The 27,089-nt window shown below is 43.9% G+C and overlaps 1 protein-coding gene across 13 annotated transcripts in view; it reads left to right on the plus strand.

Moving 5' to 3' along the window:
- Positions 1 to 27,089, plus strand: part of Mapkap1 (MAPK associated protein 1) — a 222,702-nt gene that overhangs the window by 130,244 nt on the left and 65,369 nt on the right. For all 13 annotated transcript variants that reach the window (XM_038336928.1, XM_038336923.1, XM_038336922.1 and 10 more), the window contains one exon: positions 2,886 to 2,995. In XM_038336928.1, the coding sequence (XP_038192856.1) occupies positions 2,886 to 2,995 (110 nt within the window). The remainder of the gene's footprint in view (positions 1 to 2,885; positions 2,996 to 27,089) is intronic.

Genomic DNA, 27,089 nt, shown 5'->3' on the forward strand with positions numbered 1-27,089 from the left:
AAATCCAGACTGTTTGGAAGTCAAGCTGAGAAGTGTGGTAGCGGATCACCATTTCTGTTTATTAGATCGGAGCCCAACTTAAAAGCCACACCTAGCTGGGTGCTAAAACACTTGCTCCTGCACTCTACCTTCAGAATGCCATGTGCATGTGTCCCTCAGAACCCTCCCCCTTGCAGGTCTCCAAACCAAATAAGACCCAAGCTTTGCATTTGTCTGGAGGTAAAGAGATGGAATGTAGACCTAACAGGGGGAAACTGACTAGATGGTGCTGTGTGTGTCCGCAGGGCAGAGCCACCTTCTCCTTTTAATGTGCACGCTTTTACAAAAATGGATCCCCGAGTAAGATAGCACACACTCGTGGGTGCACATTCCAAGTGCTGCTTTGCCCCTTCCCTTCACTGTTGTTTTCATTTTCCTCCCATGAACCTTGCTACCCTGGCTTCAGCTTGGAGGCTGTAAAGGAAGATGGAGAGCCGAGTTACCTCAGAATGATCACTATCGTTAACATTCACGGGTGGTTCACTTATCATTCCTGACTGCACAGACATGGCAGCCGCGCGGAAGCGTCCGCAGGTGTAGCATGGTGATACATATTACATTGTGCCACAATGGATTTATGTATTCTGTAACAAAAGAAAAGTGTAATGAAAAAATACAGAAGGTAATCCTTTATTCTTCCGCTACACAATTTATCAGTAAGGTCTGTAGATGGGAAGTGCCAGGGATTTCCTCTGCTTGCTTTAACCTTGGCACCCAGGTATGTTTTAGTAAAATGACAGAAAAATACAGACTGGGGGTTTTCCTCTGCTTCAAACCTTTTAAAAGGACACTTTGAATTTATGAAAGTTAGTTCAAATACGAAACTGCCTGTTAGGCTTTTACTCTGCCCTTTCCTGAAAAGTTGAGTAGTGCCTTGGAATGATGCTGTCAGCTGGCCGCAGAACGGGAGCCAGTGCAGCAGTTTATGAGCAGCAGAATCCACTGTCCTTGAGGTGGCTCCCAGGTGGGTGAGAGTCTGAGGCCGGGGCCAGCACTAGTTTGCAAATCCCCGAGAATTTGTGTTTCCTTTGGCCCTACTCATCCATCGCCCAGCATATTGTCACAGATGGAGGACATACTGACTTCTGAGGAGAAAGCCGGGAAGGCAGATCTGAGTGTGGTTGATTGGCATTTGTTCCAAATACACACTGGCTGAGTGCCAGAGCAAACACCCGCAAGTTTTTAAATGCACAAGGCTCTTTACATATCAGTACTCTTGCCAAAATACCACTTACGACATCACTCCCAAAATAGAGTTTTTTTAAAAAAAAGATCTATTTCTTATTTTGCTTTGATCAGTAAAATAAACTTTTAAAGATTGTTCTGGGATGGGGTCCAGCTTCTGAAGTAAAGAATGGCTGGGGCACAGGCATGATTCAGTAACAGAGTGCTCAGTAGAATTAGCGCGACAGTTCTCAGGCCGGCTGCTCAATAGCAAGAACTCACCAAGTTAAAATGAATGCTTCCGCTGGCCAGAGCAGCGGCAGCCTTGTGCTTTTTGACAAATGCAACATCAAGGATTAAAGAGCACACTGCATGGAGACGAGCGCTGTGGAGAGGTCTCTGTGTTAGGGAAACAAATTGGGTCCTTGATTTTGAGATCAGCCCATAGCTCCTGTAGAGAACCAGCGTCCTGATGGATCTAACCTGGGCTTCAGGCCCTTTCCCAGCCTAATCTACCACTGGGAGGCTTTCCCAGGGCTTGGCTTTTCTTTCAGATTTGTTAGTACTAAGTTCTGCCATGGTTTTTGGCCATGTTTCCCTTTGAGATTCTTATGGGGAAATGGGAATGTGACCAAACTCCTTGTAGCAATTCTCATGTTCCGTAGTTGGAAACTTGGGTCCCATTTTTTTTTTTTCGCAAGCTGCTTGGAATTAGCCTGTGTTGTTCCAGGGCCCTGGTGCAGGGGTAGTTCTTGTGATGCTTGCCACTGCAGCTAACATCTATAAAATTACACCTCATGCAGGCGATGGCCTGTGGGGTTGGGTGTTGTTCATTTAGCATCCTTGTTGTTTGTTTACTTGCTTTTTTATTTTTCAATCTAGATGAACCTTCTCCAACGCAATTTAACTAGAAGCTTGCAAGTAGTGTTAGAGTTTTGTCTTTCACTTGTTTTTGCTTAAACTAATATTTAGTTTGATTTTTCTAGGACTGAATAAATAAACCATTTATAGTGGATGTATATACAGATTGTATATCAAAAGCTGGACCAGGCATGGTGGGGCACACCTTTAATCCCAGCATTCAGAAGGCAGAGGCAGGTGGAGTTCTGTTAGTTTGAGGCCAACCTGGTCTATTTAGTGAGACTCTGTCTGAAAACAACCAAAATAACAACAAAAGATGGATTTACAGACTGATGTTCTACTAGACAGTTAAGAGCCTTTTCTTTTCTCTGGGGCACCTAGGGGCTTGTAATGATAGTATCTGCCTGTAGTGACATCTACTGCTGGATTTGGCTCCCAGGCCAATACTGGGAATCGTGCTCCTCCTTCTGACCCCAGCAGACCAGTTAGATTCAGTCTGTAGTAAATTAGAAAAGCCTACACTACCCCGACCTTGTTTCAGTGGGTTCTGCTTACATTAGAATATGCTCAGCTCACGGACACCTGAGAAGTAGGGTTGGGTTGGGTTGGGTTGGGTTTAGTTTGGTTTTGTTTGGTTTTCCCAAGACAAGGTTTCTCTGTGTATCCTGCCTGTTCTGTCTCTGTAAACCAGGCTGGCCTCGAACTCAGAGATCCGCCTGCCTCTACCTCCTAAGTCCTAGGATTAAAGGTGTTGCTTTGCCGCTGTCCCAGGTATGTGAGAACTGTAGTGATGGCTCTCTCGCGCTTGTCTTTTCCTGCAGAAATGCTGCTCATGGCTTCTCCCTGATCCAAGTGGACAACACAAAGGTCACCATGAAGGAGATCCTGCTAAAGGCAGTGAAACGACGAAAAGGATCCCAGAGAATTTCAGGTGGGTTAGTTAAATTATACCATGGCAAGAGAAGCTAAGAACTTAGTTAAAGGGATGTATGTGCATGTGTGTGTGTGTGTGTGTGTGTGTGTGTGTAGGGAGTGTTGGTTGTCTGGCTATGTTGTTTTGGCTATCCTTTCTAGAAGGCTGTAATCAGCTGATGCAGGTCTACAGTTTAGGGGGAAAATGACTTTTTAAAGCTTCCTTTGGGCCTTAGAAGGGACTAGGTCAATGGCATATGTGAGAAGAGCATGTTCAAATCAATTATGGGCAGTCCATCATTAATAATTTATGGTAAATTAAGACAGAGCTATTTGTGTTTGCCATTAGTTAATGTAAACCTGTCTTAAAATCTAAACTAAGGAGTTAGAGACATAGCTTAGTGGCAGAGTGCTTGCCTAGCATGTGCATTGTCCTGGCTTCTGTCCCCAGCACCACACAGAATCAAAACAAAACCTGAAACTTAGAAACTGTTTCTAATTTCATGTTTTCACACAATTTTACATGAAAGTATTTTCGATTACTAGAATTCAGGACATGGGGGATAGGAGGACATTCTCTTCATTTTTACTAAATGAGGGCAATCTTACAAAGATAAATTTTAAAAAGTTTTAAAAAGATAAATTGATATACCCATGTAGCTGTTAATCTCTTAATCTCTACCTCCTCATTAACCAACTCGTGTAGAAAATAGACTTGTGCTATTAGATGTATATATAAAAGATATAGAACACAAATATCAATATTAAGAAACAGCTCCTCCTCCCCACCCCACTCTCAAAAAAGGGAGCAGCCTAGACAGAAAGCCACTAAAGAGAATGCTTAAAAATTGTGCTTCGCATGCTGAAGTGTAGCTCTCCACAGTCGATGTGGTGCGGGGGGAAGGACTCAGTTTTCTTTAAGGGGCTGGCCACCAGGAGTTTGACCGTGCTCCAGTAAGTATATGGGCAGCACAAATTGAACTAGTATTTTTCCCTCCTCCTCTTCCTCCTCCTCGTTCTTCTTTTTTTTTTTGTGGGGAGGGGGTCACTTGAGACCTGGGAGAACTGGGAAGTGAGTGTGCTCAGGGCTCATGATCTGAAATTTTCAAGTAATCAGTAAAAATATTATGAAAAAAGAAACAGTTATTCTCAAAAATAATTCAAGATTTATCTATAACGGACTGCTATACTACAATCAGCACATATATGACAAGTCAAGTAAGTATCTTAGCTTTGTAAGTGAAGAGACTTCTTAAACACCTTTGAGCTCACCTTTTGGAAAGGAAAAGGGCATTTCACAGCTTGAAGAAAATAGTTGTGTTCTCTTTTTAAGGGGAGGCATATAATCTGTTCCAGATTTAATTAGCTATCTTCAGATGAAAGCTGAAGTTTTAATAAAAGTTAGAAGAGATAACACAGTGAAGGACACGGATGAGCTGTCTCAAGGCCATATTCCAGGGGAACGATAAGAGCTGTAAAAAATGGCAAAGGAGAGCAATTGAATGGAGCAATGAAAATCTGATTCTCATAAAAGAGAGAGAGAGAGAGAGATGCTGGTACGGGCGGTTGTAGATGAGACCTGCTAGCGTCTGCAAGCAATTTGGATGCTTGCCAGGAGTCATTGTTCACCCTCGGCTGTGGCGGCTCCGTCCAGATGTGCCAACTGCACGTTTCGGCTTTTGCCAGCTGACTGCGCCGTTTGATAACCAGCTCTCTGGATGCCCATCACTGGCCGCAGAGATAGAATTAAATGATGATGATCTTCCCACAAGTTGGGAGAGGAAACAATGCATATAAATCTTGATTTCATCTCAGCGTGAGAAGTCTTTATCCATCATCACTCATAATGAACAAGTCGTTAGCTGGGATGAATGGTGTTCTGCTTTTTCCAAACACCTCTTTTGTTCATTTTTTGGGTGACTTTTATCTATTGCATGGGGGTCAAACCTCTTTGCATTTAGGGGATGATTGAAGAGGCACAGCCTCCCTGTCCCAGGGGAGAGTAGATGTTTTGGGGGTTCCAGGTGCCAATCTAATAGCTTTTAAATAGCTTCATATACTCAAGGGTATTTAATGAGTACTCACTCTGTAGAATCAGGGGTCTTTGCTCTCTATATTTTTTTACATAATAGTGAGTTTTGTAATATAATTCTTTATAGTCTGAGAATGCATTGTTTTGAGCTGTCTAGGAAGGGGTGGAATTTTTTTTAGTCTTCTCAATAAAAAGTGTGCTGCCAGTAGATTTTTTTTTAAGACTGTGAAGCCCCAATAAACTTAGGGAGTACAGCTAAGCCAGTGTCCTTTCTTCTGTCTCCAGCTGATACTTTCCAGTCTTATACTTGTTTATCTATGTCCCCAACATCCCATTGTACGTGCACACAAACACGCACACTCATGTTCTTCCTTGTGCTCACTTTTGTATACGCACCCCTCCCATTTTCATCAGTCTTTGCCATATCCTTGATAAAAGCTTGAGATTTGTTATCCAAATCACAGTGATCTGTATTATTTATTCCTATTCATGCTACTGAAGTCAACTGAGATTTATATATTTACGTAAATTCCTGTCCATTTCTTAAGTCAAGAACATTTTAAAATAAACCTTTTAAATTGCTTTAAGAGTATTTTTTCACAAGTAGAAGTGTCACACCAGGTTTTGGTTTTTTTCTCATTTTTTTTATTAAAAATTTCCATTTCCTCCCCTCCTCCTCCAGTCACACCAGGTTTGCAACCATTTATTTAGGGTTAGCACAGAAGAGGTGATATTGATGTTGTGGTTTCAGGTATGTTACAGTCACTCTGTACTGGAGAGTGAGGAGGGTTTTGGTGGTGACTAAGGAAAAGAAGAAAAACCTCTTTAACATAGAGGGGAGTACATGGAGACCATGGGAGTGTACCCTGAAGGCTAAGAGGGCTGTTGTGCTGAGCCCTCTCCTCAGACAGCCTTTGGTGGGGGGGGCAGGTGAGCTACATTTGTCTCTTACCATTGTTGTGTAGCTCAAGTTAGAAGACACTTGAAATTGAGCAGCATATGAGAGATGGTGCCGAGTCTGATGAGGCCCTTCAGAGAACAGACTTGAGGAACGGTTGGCACCTTCCCCACACGCCTAGCTCCTCCCAGCTTTCTAGCCTGACCATATATTTAGCTTCATTTAATATCAGCAACAAGTAGGGAGTTGGAATGATTCCATTACTAAATCAAGTTTGGACTTAATGACAGTCCCAGTACCTAATACTCTCATATTTTTAAAGAAAAACAGTATTAAGAATTAAAAAGAACAAAACAAAGCCCAGCCAATCTCTGTTTGTATGGGACTTTGTGAATGGAGCCCTTTGGGACTTTAAAATAGTATTGATGAACACTGCAGAGTGGTCCTTTCCCAGGAGTCCGGTCTCTGATGAGGCACATTCTCAAAACCAGTTTTTAAATTTCTCTTTCGGAGTTGTTCATTTTATCACTGACCTACTTGACATTTGGAATTTCCTTTCAGCAGTAGAAGTGTGCTGTTAAAAAAAATAATAATAAGTAGATAATCCAGTTCTAGAATAATTCAACAAAACTTGTTTACTGATTTAACAGTTCAGTGGTAGAGTTTTTGACACAGAGAAGATACATCACTGTCAGATCCATAGATTTAAATGATAGATTAGTCTATCATTTAAAGGATGAAGGCCATAGGTGGTCAGTTTCTCCCCTTGTCGGGGTCACCCTTATTATTGTGACCTTGAGCTTCCTGGTATTTTGTGTATCGCTGTGCCTTGATGCTTTTGTCCACCAGCTGTCACCAGTCTCCTGAAGCATGTTGGTGTGGCAGAGGTGCTGCTGAGAAACGGACGCATCTCAGTTCTAGCTTCACACAGACACAGTCTAGGAGAGGCCGACGTGAAGTAGAATTTGCCCAGCAGTTAGAGATCTGTGTAGCTCTGATTCTTGGTGCAGTCTCATTTTGAAGGGGAGTCACTTTTCTGTTATCTACTAAAAGGGACAGAAAGCACGATAACTTCCTCAACAACCCGTTTTTGACTTTTGAAGTGTAGACATACTTGATTAGTTTGTTTGTTTGTTTGTTTTAGGTTTTACAGTAGTAAATTGCCTTTTGATGTTCATTAATGCTTGTCTCAGAAAATTTCACCTAGAGAAGTGTTAGCTTTGCACGGAGCTCCTTCAACCTCTTTGTTGAGAGTCACAGAGACAGACTCACCTGCTAGTGTGTACTATGCTTCACTTACTGCTTCTGAAGCAGTATTCCCTCAAGTGCACTGGGAGGGGAGAGTGGTGGTGGAGGGAAAAAGCAGCCACAGATGGTACAGGGGATTCTGTGTGACAGACAGATGATCCTTTATTGGGTTCTTCGGTTCTCCATTAAGAATTCATGTACAACCTGAATGTTGACCCAGAATACACTGGTATTGTGAATGCATCTATTCATCACGCTCCTCTATTCGTTAGTCATGGCCTGAGTTCAAGGTGCAACTAGACACTTGCCAAGGATAACCTTAAGCTCTAGAGGGGAAGGAGACATAACAGGTAGAGTTAAAAGAACATGGGCAGAGGAGTTCATTGCACCACTCAGGGAGGGTGCTCAGGGACTTGCCCTTCCCTAAGAAATGGACATGTGAACAGAGTACTTGTGCACTATGGGTGCTTGAGTTGGAAGGGCACTGCAAGCAGAGGAGTTGCTTACCTTGTTTCACTCTAAAAAGAACATTCCAGTTTACTGTGCTATTTAACTAACGTAACTGAAGTCGTAGTAGAATTGACCCCAAAGAGACATATGACATGTGCTCACACAGTCAACAGTGCCATCATCTACCTAAGTCTCAGAGCCACGCCCAGTCATGGATCTTGGATTTTCCCAGACCAGCTCTTCGTGCTGTGATCATTAGCAAGACAGGTGAGCTTTGCACATCCTGATCTGTCCTGGTCATTGCACTGTGGCTTTTCATCTGAAGCCCTGGCATAAGCACCTGGTGGGTTGGCTTTCCTGCCACTGTTCTTAGCCCTTCCAGCCTGTGGTCTATACAGCTACCAGAGAGACCTTGTAAAATTTGAATCTGATCATAGCTGCTCCGTACCCTTCGAGGACAACCACCTGCATTCAGAATAAACTCAGACTTAGAGTCTGTAAAATATACTGGGGCCCAAAAGAGAGGAAGGACCACACAGAGACTGAGAGCCCAAAGACAGGAAAGGATTGGGAGTCAGTGGGGAAGGAAGCACAGAGTAGACGACACAGGTGGGCACAGGTCAGGCAGCGTCCTCAACAAGGGAGAGGGCAGCATCAGAGCCTGGGTCTTCAGCCACAGGAGTCCTCACTTTCATTCCAGGAAGGCCAAGAAAGTTTAATATAAATGAATATGCTATTTACTGGGTGTCTGAGGGGCATTTGTGTCAGGAAGGAGTTGGTCTTTGTAGAAACAGGATCTGTTGGGTGGATAGGGAGCTGAGACTATTGCACTGTGTGCCTTTGTGCTCTTACGGAGATCCTCACTCGAGCTGATGAGCACAGAGGAAGGTAGTGCTGTGCACGTATACAGACGCCTTCAGAAACAGAGAGGAGAAACACGGCGCTCTGGAATCAGGAACTGTGCTGACTGTGTGTGCTTGGAAGCTTCCAGGCCTCACTGGCTTTCCTCTGCTCTGGGAGAAGCTAGTTACACAGATTTCCACAAGTGAATGGTGAACCTAAATTAGAGCCCAGGCTTCTTTGACCTCAAAGCCCATACTCTTTTTATTTGTACCATGTTGCTTATTAGAACCCTAATGGGAGAACAAATTTAAAATTCTGTAAACAGAAATGTTCATTGATTGTGAGATCTAAATGCACTAGGGAAGAGCAGCATTTAGAGGAACCCTGTGGTGAATCTCAACATAAAGCCAGGAATTCTTTTTGTAATTGCACAGTTTGTCTGTATTGGTGTCAGTTCTAATGTTTTATGTCTGGCTTTCTTAAAGCAACATACACCTGGCCTGAACTGCCCTATTAGGAAGGAAAAATGCAGGGCCGGGGGGTGTGGCTCAGTGGTAGAATACTTGCCTGGAATATGTGAGGCCATGCTTACCATCCCCAGTACCACAAGAGGCGGGGCACATATATGTAATGGAGTCAAGTTTTTAAAGTCTTGAGCCTGAGATGCTCTGCGATGAACTTGTAACACTCATATGTGTTTTGGCATTAAGGTTGAGCAGAACCCTACTTCACATGGAACCATAGATCAGAGACCCAGTACCCTTTCTTCTGTGGAAATTAAGCTTGTAGACAGGGGACCTACATGGAGGCGCCTTGTGCTGGAGCAGATATTCCTAATAGGAAAGGGCACATAGGACATCTAAATGGTAGTGTTTGTTTTTGCAAAATTTCTGCAGTAATTTCTGCAGACAGCTGTTCCTCCTTATGAAAAAGTAAGTAATGCTGGTGCCACTCATGCATGGGAGCTGAGTAAGAAATAAAGATTCAACACTCAGTCTAGTGACCCTGGGGAAAATGCTGGAGTAAATTAGGATTGCTAGGTGTTTAAATGTGTAACTCAGAAGTGCCCCAGGCAAGAAGCTCCTAGTTAAATGTTCCTCCTCAACACCTCTCTCTGCCTCTTTATCTTGTTGTTTCATCTCACCTGAGCCTCCCTCTGTCTGGAGTGCTCTGAGGCTCCTGATGGATCTTCTCCAGTATAGAGCGGAGCACGTTAAAGATGGCATTGCAGTCAACTATTTTATCCAGAAAGCCTGGAAATTTAGAGAATTTATGTCAAGCAAAAATCTTTTGGAACCACTTTAGAGACCCAATTATTTTAGAAGGGTGTTATGAGCTCTCACAACTGCCACATCAGAGCAACTTGAAATATATCATTCGCCAAAACTGCATTTGACCAGCACTTACTCTTTCTGCTAGTCGCTAATCTTTCAGAAGTTCCTTTTCCATTACAAAGTCTATTCATTCCCTTCATCCAGGGCAGTCACAGCACGGATTAGATTAATGAAAAGGCAAACTGAAAGGAAGAGAGAAGACACACACTGTGGTGATACTAAGGCACACAGCTGTGAGGCAAGGGGCACTTCCCTGGGTCCGCTGGAGATTTAATATTAGCTCTCAGGAAATATTACTGCACTAAGTGTGCATTTTGATGGTAAGCTGCTGCCTGATTTTAGAAATGCTTAGAAGATCAAAGTATCTGTTTATAATGAAAAAAAACCATGCTACATTTGTGAGATGCCAGCTTAGTCTCTCGGCCTCACTCACTTCAGCTCTGACATGAAGAGGGCGAGTAAAGATTCATCCACACACTGTATTTACGGCCTGTGTGGCTCTAAGATGCCACTCACTTGGTTTACAGAAGTCATGAAATGCTTCATTAGTGCCAGTGTCATAACTGGAAAATCACAGGAAAAGAGACACTAAAATATGGCAAATTCCGTAGCAGAAGCATCACAGATAAGGAACTACAATGCTAAAAACTACTGGGTGGGGCAGGGGGCCCAAGCAGAAATGCTCTGTAGTGATTTCTTTGGCACCTGTTTAAAGATGCTGTGTGGCTAAATGAGAGTATCTCAAGCAGAAAAGATGCAGTCAGAGAACATAGACACCCCTCAAGAAAGAGGCTATAGAACCTAGGCAGGTGCCAGATCTGGCTAGGCCAGCTCTCGTGGTAAATGCAGATGAAGGAAGTGAGGTCGTTTATTAGGACTGATGATGTAGCAGGTGAGTGTAAACTCTAGGGATTTTCTGACACCCAAGAAGCCTGCTAATCAGCCGGGGAGGCAGGCAGATGAATAGGCAGCTCTAACACCATGAACTTACGATATACAGAAGGTAAGTAGAGAATCAGAGTGTGTGAGGGGAGGGAGACATGGTCCAGTCTTAGGGCATTGGAGATAATTGTCTGAGCATGCTTTCTGGCAGAGGCTAGAGGACCATGAAGAGCTATGGGATTGAACGGTTAGGCTGGTGTTCTTCACACTCTTGGGGAGCTGAGTAGGAGTCTGAGGAGTCAGGGTGCTCACTTGGGGCTAGGTCATGTTTGTAAAGCGTGTTAAATTTGATCTTTATTCGGTTGGCAGATAAGACCACTGGAAAACAGTCCAACCAGGATTGCTCTTTAAATACTATATTGCACCAGGTAGATTAGAGAGCGCAGAGCTCAAGGGAAAGGCGTCAGTGCAGAGGCTCCTGAGGAAGTAGGACAGCAGATGCTGCAGCTCTGGATGCAGATGTGGAAGGCATTGTGCTCAGGGAGGGGAGGAAAAACATCATTCAGAACGCATCTTCTTTCTGGAGCTGGAGTATGTTGGGAGCTTTGGAGCAGTATGAAGCTGCAACCAGGCCCCCAGGAGCTGATCTCAGAAGACAGAGATGTAAGATGGCCTTGTTGGTTAAATACTGTGGAGAACATTTGGAGGTGTGTCCAGCAAAAAGTGTGTCATTTACTGGAATTTTCTTATGGGTTTTTACCCAGTTCACATACAGATACATACACAGACTGTTTCATGGGCACATATGCACTCTGGTTTGTTTTTTTGTTTGTTTTACTTTGTAAAACATTAACTTTAAATTTATTTTGTATGTGTCTGTATGCACATGTGTGCATGCTACAGTGCATATGTGGAGGTCAGAAGACAACTTTTGGAAATTAGTTCTCCTTCCACCTTCAGGTGGGTCCCGGGCACTGCACTCGGTTTTTAGGCGTGACAGGAAGCACCTTTACCCACTAAGCCATCTTGCTAGCCCTTGTTTTGTTTTGTCTAGTTTTTTAACTAATTATTTATGTATTGGGTTCTTTGAGATAGGATCTCATTATGTAGCTCTAGCTAGCCTGGAACTCACTATGTAGACTAGGCTGGCCTGGAACTCATAATAGAGTCACCTGTGTCTGCCTGCTAGGATTAAAGACATATGACACAACGCCTGGCCCTTCTTGCTTTTTAGGTCACTTCCTTCTGTCAAGCCAGTCCATGGTACATGAGGTGTGTGTGTGATATCAAACATGTCTATAATCTTACATTTGTTTTTCCATTCACACACGCCAAGCATTATTCTGTTTGAGAATGACCATGCAGTTTTGTTTTTCTAGTTAAGTGTGTTTAACCTAACAATAAAATTATTTAGATTAGTTCCGATTTTTCAGTATACAAAACATGCAGTGAATAGTCTTCTGTGACTGTTTATTGTATATTTTGCTAAACTTTAACTATGGGATTGCTTGTCAGTGGTTTGATTACTGAAAAGATTGAGGGCTGGGGAGGCGGCTCAGTGGGTAAAGTGTCTGCCACACATTCAAGAGGACCTAAGTTCAGATCTCCAGCACCCACATGAAAGTAGGACATGGCTGCATACTTCTGTAACTCCAGCACGAGAAGATGGAGACAGCAATCCCTGGAGCTCTCCTGGCTGGCTTCAATGGGACATCCGCAAAAGATGAGGACACTGGGGAAGATACCTGATACAGACCACTGCCCCCCATATATAATGTGTGTGTGTATACATATATATATGTGTGTGTGTGTGTGTGTGTGTATACATATATATATATATATACACAAATATATATACATATATATACACACAGGCCACTGGCCTCCATATCTATCTATCTCTCATTCTCTCTCTCTCACACACACACATTCAGTCTCTCTCTCTCTCTCTCTCACACACACACACATTAATTCTCTCTCACACACACACATTCAATCTCTCTCTCACACACACACACATACATACACACAAATGCACTCTCCAACTTAAACTCTCACACACATTCAATCTCTCTCACACACGCACACACATTCAATCTCTCTCTCTCTCTCTCACACACACACACACACACACGCACGCACATGAAGAGAGGCAGAGATCGTCTTTTAAGCAGCTGTTACACTGTCCCATCACTCTGGGGTGTGTATATTAAATACTTGCCCCCACCCCTTACCAACATTGACTTTTATCAACCTTTCATCTTTTCCAAACTGATAGATAGCAGTTAGTATCTCATTCTCCTTTGTATGTCTGAGTCTTCAGTGTGACTGAGTATTTTCAAATGTGCTTCTTGGCCATTTGTCTTCCTAAGAGATGCCTACCACTTAAGATGGACAATCAGTTCTTTAACGAAAGGGATTGAGAGAGGTCTCACTTTAATAACTGTAGAATGTATTCTGTACTTCATATATGGTTTTCCCTCCTGCCTTCCATCTCTGCCTAGGCAGGTGGGAAAAGAGTGTGTGTACACACAGTGGTATACAGAGAGGGCGCACATCCAGGCCAGGCAACTTTATTTGTTTCCTACTGGCCTCTGATCCATTCACAAAGCTTCAGTGTTCAGAGGATCTGTCTGGTAATTTACCAGAATTCAGTTCAGCTCATTGAAGACCTTGTATTACTTCCTTCCTTTATCCTCAAAACTATCATAAAACACAGGTTCTCAATGAAGTGTTATTAAACGTTCCTTTCAGTCTGGTATATGCACTAGCACTTGGAACGTGCATCATACTCTGAAATTCAGAAATGTAGACAAAGTTGTTATCCCTGAGCAGGTTTCTTTTGGGAAGGCATGTCTAAGGACACGGCTGGCAGCATTATAAACAGCACTGGCACCAAGGGCAACTGTAGGGGGCTAATGGGGACCCTGCATCATTCTTTGCCATGTGCCTGGTGAAAAAACTCCTAGAAGTTTTTGGGAATGGTAGCAAGTGGGGAGAGGCTGCAACCAACAATCAGTGTCACAAAGTGGGGATGACTAATTTGCTGAGGAGGCCATTGAGACGGATGTTTAATTAGCTGAAGTCAGAGTGGATAAATTGGGAAAGGACTGCCTATACAGAGAGGTGCCTTTTCCCACAGCTCTCATTTAACATTTTTTCCTCATTACCGTTTTCGTTTTCAAAGCAGCATCTTTAAATTGGGGGAAAGAAGTGAGTAGAGAGGAAGTACCAAAATGAATTCTTTGATGTCCACTGGAAACTTACAGTATTCCCAGCATTTTTATGTTTAACCTTTACAATAGACCTTGTGACCTGGGCTTTATCCTTTTTTGTTTTTATGATTGCAAAAACTGTGATGGGGGGGGGGGGGTTGTGTGTGTTCCTGTGCATGTATATGTATGTATATGTGCGCACAAGCTTGTTCTGTTCGTGAGCATTGATAATGGTTACCATAAGTGAAATTAGATTCTTTTTTATTTGTTTATTTTTTATTGATATTTGTAGAGCTCTACATTTTTCTCTGCTCCCCTCCCTGCCTCTCTCCTCCCCATTTCAACCCTCCCCCAAGGTGCCCATGCTCCCAATTTACTCAGGAAATCTTGTCTTTTTCTACTTTCTACTTCCATGTAGATTAGATCTATGTAAGTCTCTCTTAGTGTCCTCAATGATGTCTAAGTTTTCTGGGATTGTGGTTTGTAGGCTGGTTTTCTTTGTTTTATGTTTAAAAACCACCTATGAGTGAGTACATGTGATAGTTGTCTTTCTGTGTCTGGGTTACCTCACTCAAAATGATGTTTTCTAGCTCCATCCATTTTCCTGCAAAATTCAAGCTGTCATTACTTTTTTTGTGCTGTGTAGTACTCCATTGTGTAAATGTACTGCATTTTCCTTATCCATTCTTCGATCAAGGGGCATTTAGGTTCTGGCTGTGACAAACAAAGCTGCTGTGAATATAATTGAGCACATATCCTTGTGGCATGATTGAGCATCCTTTGGAAATACGCCCAAAAAGTGGTATTACTGGGTCTTGAGGAAGGTTGTCTCCTAATTTTTTGTGAAATTGCCACACTAACATCCAAAGGGGTTGTACCAGCTTTCATTCCCACCAGCAATGCAGAAGTGTTCCATTTTCCGCACAACCTCTCCAGCATAAGTTGTCATCAGTGTTTTTGATCTTGGCCAACATTATTTGTAAAGTTTGTGTGTATCACTGTGTGCAAATTTTGCGTAAAAGTAAAAAGGGAATTGTATGCATGAAATTCTAGTTAATTATTTCACTGCCAAATGTTCTAAATATACTGTTCTGTCCCTTGCTTCAGAATACATTTCAAAAGATGGATGTGGAAGTAGATACTTGCTAGAGCACATGTAACCAAACATTTGTTACCAAATGTAGTAGTGAGTACATGGATTTTTTTTTTGTGTGTGTGTGTGTACAAGTTTCAGCTTTTCAGGACTACATAAAGTTAATGAAAAAAATGGAGGGTGGGGAGCTGGAGAAATGACTCAGTGGGTAAAAGCACTGTTCCTACAAGCACAAGGAGCTGAGTTCAAATCTCAGCTCCCCATGTAAGAAGCTAGGTGTGGTTGCACATGCCTGCAACTCCAGCACTAGGAGGCAGAGACAGGAAGGTTACAAGAGCTTGCTGCTTTGCCAACCTAGACAGAATAGTGAGTTTCTTTCAAGGGATATTTTTTTCAAGCCAGTAAGGTAGAGAGCAGCAGAGGAAGACACTCAGTAGTGTGGGATATTTTGTTTTTCTGTACATAATATGTTAAATAACATCTGAGGTTATAGTTTCCTTCCATTGGCCTGAGGTTTTAAGTTTACATGTAAAGTTACAATTCAGAAATAATTATTACCACTTAGGTCAGCACTTTTCAAGCTTACCTTTTAGCTCCTAAAATAACATTCTATTGGCTGTTATTTTCATTTCATATATGAGATGACTAAAGTTCAGAGAGGCAATAGAACCTGCTGTGGTCATACCGTGGTAATAAATTCAGGACCCACAACTCAGTGGAGAGAAGTGCTTACCTCTCTCCTAGAAAGACCAATCTACTGCATTCTAGAATGGCAGCATGATTCTGTAGGAAAAGCCTCGACTTTGGCACTGAATCATCCTAAGTCCTCAGTAGCATGTAAACCGTGAAATGAGGCAAGTCATCACACCCTTCCAGTCTCAGTTGTACTCTCTGAAAAGGAGGTTGTAGGCATGCTGGGCCCTTGTAAAAGGCTTATTTCATAGAAAGTGCTCAGTCAGTGGGAGTCACCTGCTATCATCTCTGTCACCCTCATGTCGGTGCAACCTTAGACCTGGATTTCTCTGGGGGTTTGCTGTACTTCCTTTCCACTCATGTGGCATGACTTTTGCCTATAACTTCTGTTTTCGATTATGTTAAGCCTATAGAAAACATATTACAGAATGAGCTTTTATATTGTCCTTGAACTTGAGGTTGCCCGAATCACCTTTTCTTGAAACAACTGGCTTTCCCTAACAAGGGTGCCACTCTAGAGGAGGATTAGTAATCCCAACGCCCCTTTCCTCTACAACTGTGTCAGCAACCCTTAGCCAGAGGTAAAGCCCGCCCAGGAACTTGTTTACAAATGGCTTTTGCGCACTTCCCCGTGGTGGCTTAGCACCTTCCAGAGTGACTGCTACTTCTCATGTCCTGACACAGAGAGAGGACATGCAGAGAGGCTCAGAGAGTGTGGTCTTCCCCAGCACAAGCAGAAGACCCTTTCTCTAGGCGTGCCAGCCTTCTGTTGTTCCTGTGGGCAGCTGGAAGAATTCTTCCTCTGCCAAGATTGAGTTTAGCTACTTTGCATAAAGCCACTCCTTTACAGAGTTAGCCTGCATAGCCGACTTCTCCAAGACCAGCCACCTATCCTCAGTCCTGACCCACAGTTGCAGAGGCCTCACATGAGAGCCGCTTTCCTCCAGAAGTAGTGTAGAAGGCAGCTTTCAGTAGCTGCAGATAGAAGAGGTTTTTGCTCTGTCTGTAGTCATTGTGGACACATTGTGAAAAGAAGCAGCTCAAACCCCAACAGTTGAGAGCAAGAGGATCAGGAATTCAGGGCCAGCCTGGGCTCTCTGAGATACTCAGACACCCAAAGAAGAGGAGGAGGATTAGCTAGTCAGTGAGGATATTTCTTTTTCTGTTTTATTGTGATAACGTCTAGCGACAGAGATAGCTTAAAATAGGCCAGCAGCATCAAGCTGGCACAGGGAGGCGGGTATCCATACCCACATCTATGGCTCCCTAGATCATAGGATGCAGGCAGGGAAGTGTATGGATGCCACTGTGTTATAAAACCAGTTTTCCACACAGGAAGCCAGTAAGGTGTTATTAAAGCTCAAGCAAGGTGGGAGATGCTAGGTAGCCTTGTCCAGATCATAACAAATCTTAAGTTTGCTAGGTTTCTCCCCATACTGTGTTTAATAGTGGAACAATGTGAATTAAGATGAAGCACAACTTAAGTAAAACAAACAAGGCAAAGGATCATAGATTTCTCAAGCGGTGGATGTCAGAAGCATATTTAGCACTCAGTAAGTATTCTGGCAGACTCTGCTGAGCCAGGTAACCTGTTCTTAGCTCATATTCTGATGGGGAAGTGGGAGTAAAAGGTGAAGCAACAACATGTATGGACAGCAGGGTTTGCTTGTGGCTGCATGTATCTTTCTGTGCTCCAACAGAAGGGACTGCCTTTGGTCCCCAGATTTCTGAGTTCCTCTGCTGAAGGAAACTGGTCTCCAGGATGTTACATGCCCTTAGTCTTTCTTCTTGCTTTCATGAGCCTCCTGTCTTGTCCACCAGCACTGGGCAGGGCAGTCTCCTAAACAGTGAGTGACTCCACCTGGATCAGCAGTAGCTAGAAAAGTAGGCAGGCCTTGCCTCAGCCTTGCAGCTGCTGAGAACATGCACTCAGCATCTTGGCCTTGCAGCAGAGGACCTGGGACTGACACCAGTAATGTGTTGATTTTGCCAAATGGTGATGATTACCTTGCAAAAGACAAATATGATTGGCTCCTTTTGGGAGAGGGATGTTGAATTAATTGTGTGAAATAAAAGCTTTTCTGCACAATAATCTTTTCCTTTTGGTTTGCCAGAACCATTCCTGGCCCAGAGGTGGTAGCTGATGCATTTTTAAAATCAGCTAAAAAACTGGCTCGTAGCCGGGCAATGGTGGCGCACACTTTTAATCCCAGCACTCGGAAGGCAGAGGCAGGTGAATCACTGGTGAGTTCAAGGCCAGTCTGGTCTACAAGAACAGTTCCAGTAGAAGCCCCAAAGCTACAGAGTAACCCTGTCTCAGAAAAATAAATAAATAAGCTGGCTCGTGACATGCAGCCTCTTCATTGGTTGCCGGCTCAGGCCCCCATCTTAATTAAGGAGCAATTTGTTTACATTTTCATTGTGTGAGACTAAACTTTCTCAGAGAGTTGAACCATTAAATGGACACTTGAGTATTTTTTAATCAAAAGGCTGTACATATCACTAAATGTTGCCACCAGGCTCCCAAAGCACTATATATATAGTCTCTCAGGCATCACCAGTAGCCAGAGGTGCATGCCACAGCCAGACGCTTGGTGCAACAGAAGGAAGCATTGTGCACATGCTATGTCCAGAAGAAATGCACAGCAGATTTCTTTCCAGAGGTGTAAGAGGGGGCAGGGGGACACAGCCTATGCACTCCTCTTCTGTGGTGGACATTGGTAGACACTATCTGATTTCGAGGATGACTTTTTAAAGTCACATGCTAAGAATACTAATAGAAACTCTTCAGTTAACTTCCTATGAGGTGATCCTAGGGAGGGTGGGGGGGGGTCACTGTGGTTTACCTAGGATTTGGGTCTTGTTTACTTCCAAATTGTACATGATCTTTGAGGAAAGTAAAAATAGATTTTTTTTTTCTAAATGAAACCGTTTCCTTTCAAATTCTGTAGTTTAGAAAGACTTCTCCTTTTCCTCCTTGTATGGAGGTTTTCTATTTGGAAACTTCCTTTCCCCTAAAAGCTACTATCCATTTTATCGCTTAGATGTCAGGTTTTTCTGAGAACATCATTAAATAGTTGCTTCCCGTCATAAACATTTCCAGACTCCATGAGAGAAAATGTTATGTGAGCATTAGCCATCACGTTGTGACTTGGCCAACATTGCATCTCTGTGACCTGGATTTTCCGTGGGTTAAAGCACGAGCTATTAGCAGAATACGCATTCCCATCCTAAGAATGACTAATACCTCTCTAATAGAAGTGAAAACAGCTGCTTTTCCATAACATTAGAGTTCCAAACAGCTGTCACATGTACATTTTGACATCCTTTTCCCCTTTAAAATTAGGACAAAAATGAGTTTAGTGGATCTACTGATCTGGCTCAGCACACCATATAACTTCTGTGGAGAGGTAGAGAAGAGGTCGCAGAAATCCCGTTGAACCAGAGTATAGCTGTCCCACAATGCTTGCACTTACTTAGAATGAACACCCTGTAGTGAGAACCTCTTGTACCAAGAGCTACACTGCCACCTTTGTCCAAGAACTGAGCCCCAGCAGGCAGCCATTGTTGACGATCTTGAGGAGTGCTGCTCTGTCTCCTGAGCGCCTGGCCTGCAGCGCTGCCTTCTCTTCAGCTTTGATGTGTGTCAAGGGTGGCTGCTGTGGAAGAGGCAGAAAGCTTGTGTTGCCCACTAGGTAACCCTGGCCAGACCCTTCTACTCTGAGCATTTTGATCTCTTAAGTAAACAAGGTCCCAGCTACAGTATATCCTGCTGGCTTGTTCTTAACTGCAGAGAGTAATACCTGGGTTCTGGGAAGGCCTGCCTGACTCCATTCTTGCTCTTACTTCTACTTGCTCCTTGGTGTCCTAACCTGTGTGGCCTTCATTTCTCTTGTGGTGTGAGGAAAAGTAGTTAACAGTGTCTCCATGGCACTGCAGTGAGAATATGAGGTTCACACAGCTCTCCCCTCACCTGCACGTCCTCACCATGCTGTTATCCCACCCTCTCCTTTCAGTTTTAACGTTCTGTGTGATAGCCTTGATTTGGATCCTTTTTGGGTTTGTTATGTATGTTTGATGTTTTTCACTACTTTGGTACCTGGGAAACTATAGCTGCTAAGGATTCTCAGCTCAAATTCAGTTCCTAGAACTGAACAGCCCAGAACATGGGCCTCTGTCTGCCCAGCTGTGAGGCCCTTGTCAGAGCAGCAGTGAGAACACAGGAGTGCACGTGTTGGCTAGACCTGGCATTCCTCTGGAGCACCCTGATAAGCAGAAGGGTTAAAAGCAGGAGAAACTTTCATCATAAATTTTCTTTTCAGCAGGAATTCCCAGGGAACATCTGACATAAGCTGAGAAGAGATACTGATTGGCCTGGGAGTCAGCTGAAGGAGACAGGGACTGCAGTGGAAGCTGCTGGATTTACTGTTATTAGCAAGGCAAATGGAAAGCCAGCAGGGCAGCCAGCTCCTAGATAATAGATGAAACCAGAAAGGAAAATGGCTGGCAGCCATGATCCCTCTGCTGCCATTTTTCTATCACTCTAACCTTTTGTTTTGTTTGTCACACAGGGAAAAGCATAGCTGAGCTTCTTAGTTATGTCACAGGTAGCTTAAAATAAATCAGGATATATAATTACTCTTTTCACCTGTTTGATAGCTTGAGCATTAGGCACAGGAGAGTGTGCCAAACCACTCTGCATTGATCACTGTGTGCCAGACTGAGTGCTTTACCTGTGCTCGCACCTCATTTCATCACATTTCATCAGTGCTCTAGCCACTCGAGTTAGACACATCGTCCCAGTGTCGACAAGGAGCTGGGGTTTGCGCCTGAGCATTACGGGCTGCCCAGTTTAGTAGAAGGTACTGCAGCCTGAGCCCATGCAGCTGTTGGGAAGCGCTGGGCAGGGTCTTAGCCCTTCAGATCTACTTAGGATGTCTGTGTCCTAACTTGAAACAAGTTCCACTTGGTCCATGATTGTTGGAAGAGAGTTGCAACAGGCAGAAAGGAGCCCTGCTGCCAGATGGGCTGATGTTTAAAAGGTCTGTGGGAGAGGGTGGTGTACCCTGACACCAGAACCAAAAAAGCAGGTAATGTTTAGCTGTACAGAGAACCACATGCTAGAGTGGGTTGGGCCACAGAGGCAACAGTAAGGAAAAGCCTCACCTCCTACAAACTGCCTTTAAAAACTGTTCATGGGCCCATGACTTTTCTCATGAAATCCATATACTTAGCTTTTTCTTCTCTAGCAGTAGAACAGATACAAGCTAGGAATGAATAATTGCAAATGGTGCAATCAAACTTAACCAGAAAGACGCTCAGAGTATAAAATGGGCTGGAAAACTGAAACACCACCATCTACCCAGTTAGCTCATCAGACATTGACCAAGTTGCATCATTTCAAAGATGCAAAAAAGTCATTTGTTGGGCTGTTGAGAATTATGGCAAGTGGAATTCCACACATTATTTAACATTGTTTTCTTGGCCAGGTCATTCCCTCTCTTTTCCTTCATTCTTTCTTAACTAGCAAGTCCAGTTCAGTTCACATAAATGTATGGTTTCTACCCAAGGAGATCCAGGCATACAGGTGCCGCACATCAGAAGATAGAGCAAGATTTCAGAGAAGCACACTAAGAGCATGCTGAGAGCCTAGCAGGGCACCTAGCCTGAGGGTAAGGGCCATTACTTGAGTGACATGTGAAGGCCAAATCAGGTTGTTAAAAAATGAAGCCTTGCTTTTGCCCCCCTGGGATTTTAGAAATCCTGCTTGGAGCAGCACCTGTGGTGACAGGAAATGTGCTCCAATCTGCCTGCTGTCGGAAAGGATGGAGGACAGTCTGGGAACTTGTGAAGATCTGTTCAGGAGAGAGTAGCAAATAAGAAACCAATGGAATCCCATTAACACAGGACTGACAACGGGAAGGACAGGTGCTGGGGGTGAAGAAGCAGTACAGGGACACAGACAAGGAACCATGAAGTCTACAGTAAAGGAGGGGAGACCAGTTCAGTAATTCCTAGAGAGCACAGGACAGGAAATGAGAATGGATGGAATACCTCTAGAGAGCACCCTCTGCAGTGAGTGAAGAATGGATGACCAGAGGCTGGGAGGCAGTAACAAGAAAGATCATTACATGCTGGATGGTGGCCTACAAGGGGACCCTGGCAAGTGAGTGGAGCCAGTAGAGCTTAGGCACTAAGAACAGCAGCAACAAGAGGAAGACTGAGTGCCCGGAGTACCTGGAGCCTCTAGAGACCAGATGTAGCCTTGCCTTTCTTCAGAGACTAGTCTGGGCGCATGGCAACTATGGAGAACAGCTGAGTAAATTCACTGCCAGCATCCGTTGTCACCATCAGACCATCCCAGCACAAGGGGAAAGGGTGAGTTTTAAGTTTTGAAGTTTCTGGTTGTCCAACTCCTGGTTCTGGTCCACACTGGCTTCTTGCAACCCCAGGAGACCAGTCAGAGTTGGGGCATTGTTGGTAGCCCGCATTAGGAGTCAGATGGAGACAGAGCCTCATTCTGAAAGAAGAGGTGGTTTGGAGGGCTAAAAATGTCCTAAAAAAAAATAAGAAGCTAAAAGGCCTTGGAGTTTTTTCTGTTCATGCAAAGATACAAGCGAGTCACTGCCAGTGCGCTTCCCAGGATATCTGGTAGGGGTACTAGCAGGCCTGTGGCCAGCAGCCATTGTCTGCTCTGTTTGCAGAATACTGTCTCTGCTACCTGCGGAGCCAGAGACTGAGCTACTGAGAGAATGTGCATGCCATATCTTAACCAGTCTCTGGTCTCAGTGGATTTGAAGGAAGCCTTTAGATTTCTCTGAATAGTAAGGCTTGGCTCTGTGGTCGCTCCTCACTGCTCTGTTTGGAATCCCGGCTGTCGGCTGTCACACCTCTCAGAGAGGCTACAGAGAGACATAGTCTCCTTTTTGTTTCTTTTCTTTTTGTCGTTAGGTGGTTGTGACTAAACTCACTAATTTCACTGGCTGTCAGCTCTGTGTTAAGGAAAATGGGTTTGAACCGCTGTGGTTTTTGAATACTGGACTGGATGTCAGAAACCTTTGCTATCACGGGAAATTCTGTCACTCTGGATTTACTGTCTGTTCCCCACAGCTGAATTCCCCAGCAATGTGATTTAGCACCCTGGCTCCCCATCAGCCAGTTTTGGCATTTATTTGAATTCATTACCCCACTGGTTTCTATAAACTATTTTACAATTGTTTAAAATAAATGATTGTTTATTTCCACAAAACCATCTGTATTTCTTTACAGAGCAGCAGATAACTGTATGTAAAATTTGGTAATGTCACTGCAACTCAAGAGAAACATAATGGGTTGAAAAGTTAGATGCATAGGGGCAGTGTTAAATGTTTTTATCATCTAACAAGTGGTATCTGAGTCCTAAAGAGAGAATTTCTTTTTTTCCAAGTAATCGCAGACCTCCTATCTTACGTACCTGTGATAAGATGTAGATGTTGAGCTCTCCCCACCCTCTGCCTGTGATGATGGTAGGATCCTGCTCGGTGCCCTCTAGCTTTTAAGTTTTGAAGTTTCTGGTTGTCCAACTCCTGGTTCTGATCCACACTGGCTCCTTGCAACCCCAGGAGACCAGTCAGAGTTGGGGCATTGTTGGTAGCCTGCATTAGGAGTCAGATGGAGACAGAGCCTCATTCTGAAAGAAGAGGTGGTTTGGAGGGCTAACCAGGCGGTCAGCACATCCTAAAGTCACCTGTGTGTTGAGTTTAGGAATGCAGGCTGCTGACATGTGCTTTCGGTCCCAACTAGCAAACACGTAGAACAAGAGATCTTTATTTGGGCTACCCTAGGGAGTCCAGAGGCCATCTTGGCTGAAGGAGACTCTTTGGAGAGATGAAGTGGTAAGAAGACTAGCAGGACTAGGGGCTGGAAGTCTCTTTCTGGATTACCACATCAGTATAAGGGAGGAGGATAAGGAAGCTGCAACAAGCCTCCAGAGGTGCCAACTGCTGTGGGAAGCTAAAGACAGTGCAGCAGACCAGGTATCTGGATGGAGTGCAAGCTATGCATCAGATACCTTCTGTTGGGATAGGTGCTGCTGCTCCTCTGATGACAGGAAACTGAGGAGTGGAGAAGTTAGACAACTTACCTAGAGTTACACAGCTAATAAGTGGTGGAGCTACAAATTCAGACCCAAGCAAGATGCTGCTTAGATATTTGCCATGCTGTCTCAGATGCCCTGGTGTCAGCAACTCGAGGGCCATTCCTTAGACAATATGCCATATATAGCTAGCTCAGGGCAAGCGTGGGGATAAACTCCTGACACACTGCTTCCTACATACAAGCTGGAACGTGAGAGAGAAGCCTGTTGGGGCCTGCAAAACAGTGTGGGATCACCATTTGTTCTCTATAGAACCCATGAGGAGATGAGGGCAGGCACAGCACAGTTGCCAGACTGTGCAGTTGCAGCCCTGTGTGTCTCATCCTGTAGATGACAGCAGCCTGGCCTTGACTGTGCCAGCCCTCCTTAGCAGCCTCTTTGCTCCCAAGACTAGCCTCTACGCCTTCACAATTGCACAGGCCCTTCTCCCCAACAGCCAGTGTTTCTCTAGCAGCCACTGAGCCCATGTGATTTGAGAGGAAGCTCCAGTGGCCACCAGCCCTCTGGCTCAGATTGGAAGGCTCTAAGATTGCTGAATGTCACTTTATAAATTGGATCTTAAGTGACATATAATACCCATGTATGTCTACTGTCAAAATCCAAACATCAAAACCTGTAAAGCGAAGAACAAAAGCCACTTTATTTGCTTTTGTCTCACTTTGCACCCCAGAGAAACTGTAGTCAGTAGAGCTCATGTCCTTGTACATCCTAAATATGTGTTTGCGGAATACATGCTATCTTATATTCCACAAGTGTACACACGGATGTGCATAACACAAGTATATGTATTATTGGTGTTTGACTTTATTACCATGGAACATACTCTACATATACTGTATGCCTTGCTACTTTTATTTATTTAGCATTATTTTTTTTATTAAACCCAGGGCTTTATACTAGTCATCACTCTCCATAAAGTACACACACCCCTGTTCCAACTACTACTTTTTTTTTCCTGGTTTTTTGAGACAGGGTTTCTCTGTGTAGCTCTGACTGTCCTGAAACTCACTGGCCTCAGGCTCACAGAGATCCACCTACCTCTGCCTCCCAAGTGCTGGGATTAAAGCTGTGTGCTACCACCACCCCCAACCTTTTTTTTTTAAAGGACAGATTATGTAGCCCAGGCTGACCTCAAATTCACAATCCACCTGCATCAGCTCCCTGTTTGTTGGGATTATAGACATGTACCACCACATCTGGGGCTTTTTTTCTTTTAGTTTGCTCATGTATTACAGGACTCTTTCCATGTCTTACTACCTTAATTTCTTTTTATAACAGCTATATAACATCCCAGTGTACAGATATACCATAATTTACTTAGTGGCTTCCTACTGGTGACATTTAAGCCATATACGGTTTTCAGTATTAAAATGGTGTTGTGGTAAATGTTTTTAAACATAGGTCATTGTATAGTTGAACTAATATTTGTTAGTATGGGCCCACATGAGTTGTTGGATCTGAAGTGCCACCCTGCTGAAGCCATTCTAGTGAACAAAGATCATTCAACACTTACAACGCCCTGGGAGTACAGAGCTGAGGTTTTAAAAGCCCTACCCCACCTCAAGGAGTACCCTGTAGTGGACTGAGATCATAGGTCAACAGAGCTCAGCTTTATGGATGCTTTCCTAGGATGGTGGTGTGGAGGAGCTCTGAGCTCAGAGAGTGCAGCAGAGGCCTCTGAGGGGATGCAGCCAAGGTGTGCTCTCTGCCAGCCCAGCCCTGTGCCTGGTGTTGCAGAAGAAATTAGTTCTGAAGAATTATGATGCTCCCACACTTTCTCCTACACAAAGGAGGAGGTCCTGGCTGCTCGCCCTTTCCTTTCCTTGCCTTGGCACTCTCTGATTGATGATTGGAAATGATGGCAATACATAAACTATTTTTCTTTTTATTTTATGACCTGGTAATAGCAGTAACATATTTCCAGTAAATGTTTTCTATTGCAATAAAAAAGTTGTAACAAGACTAGAAATGGGTATAGTTAAGCCCTAAAGAAATCACACTTTCAGAGCTGTGGATTGAGGCAGTAACTCTGTAAATCATTTAATGTAGAAAGAGAGCTCTCCTTTAAAAAGTGGGGGAGGGCAAGGCAAGACCAGCAACTGGTTCTGGTTAAGTGCCTACAGCTGGTCTGCTGGAATCTTGAATCTTGAGTTTTGACCCTTAGAACAGCTGCCCACTTTGACTTCCCTGATGCCCAGCTCCACCCAGTGACTTTGTCCCTCTCTGGGCTGATGAATCATCTCAATCCAGTGATTTTTTTTTTAACCCAAAGATCAAAACCGATGCGGGCTATAAGACGGTGGTTAGGCAGACCTCAGGCCCAGCTCAGACATACCATTATCACCCTGACCTCACCACAGGCAGATGACAGGTCACTCCACAGTTTACTTTCCCTCTTTGCAGCAGAGGATAATGAGCCCTGCCTTGTAGTGTTGTTGAAGATTCAAAAAGCTGATGTGGTGTATGGAGTACTCTGTGCAGGACAGGAAGTATCTGGTGTTGGTCAGTCATTGTTATGCCCTGGGAAGGAAGCCATATTTGACTTGCTTTCGAAAAGAACAGGTTGATAATTTTGTCAGATTTGCCCAGCAGTGTGCTGACATTCATCAGCACTTACTTTGTAGTAGGCTTTGTTCTACCCAAAATCTTCAAATGTATGCTTCTCTAGATCAGCTCACCTTCTCAGTGTCGGATAGCAGCCAGCATTTCACCCTTGCCATTCTGATTCGAAACCCACATTTTAATGCCAGCCTGCTTTCACCTCTGCCTTCAAGGTTTAGAGGCTCACAGGGCTGGAAAACAGCACACAGAAGTAGCAGATAAAGACTACCAAGAATCTTTGATTCTGGGCTTCAAGGCAGAGAACGGCCTTTACTCTCCCACCTGTGAGTAGAGTAGACTGCCCCTCCTCCTTGGTTAGGCTCTATTCTGCTCCACAGGATGATAGGCTCACGTTTGTGTCCTAGATACGCTCTGAAAATCAAGCATTTGCCAGCCTTTGTCTTTAATTTCTGATTCTAGCTGACACCTTCATTAATGGTCCAGTGCAAGCTTTCTTTTGAGTTGAAGACTACTGTGTAAAAGTGATTTTGCTGTCCTATCAATAATGGTCATAATTTCCCCAATACTCTCATCAGCAGTGAATTGAGTCTTGCAGCAAAGAAATGGAAACCCCAATGCAGTGGTTGGAAGTGATTTGTCTTGTAGACGGCGTCTTCTTTCAGTAAAATCAGGTCAGTGTGGTGCTGCTGGGCCAGATGTAAGCCTGAGACAAATGAGTTGGAGGAAATT

This window comes from Arvicola amphibius, chromosome 7, assembly GCF_903992535.2.
Source record: "Arvicola amphibius chromosome 7, mArvAmp1.2, whole genome shotgun sequence".
In the NCBI taxonomy this organism is placed as follows: Eukaryota; Metazoa; Chordata; class Mammalia; order Rodentia; family Cricetidae; genus Arvicola; species Arvicola amphibius.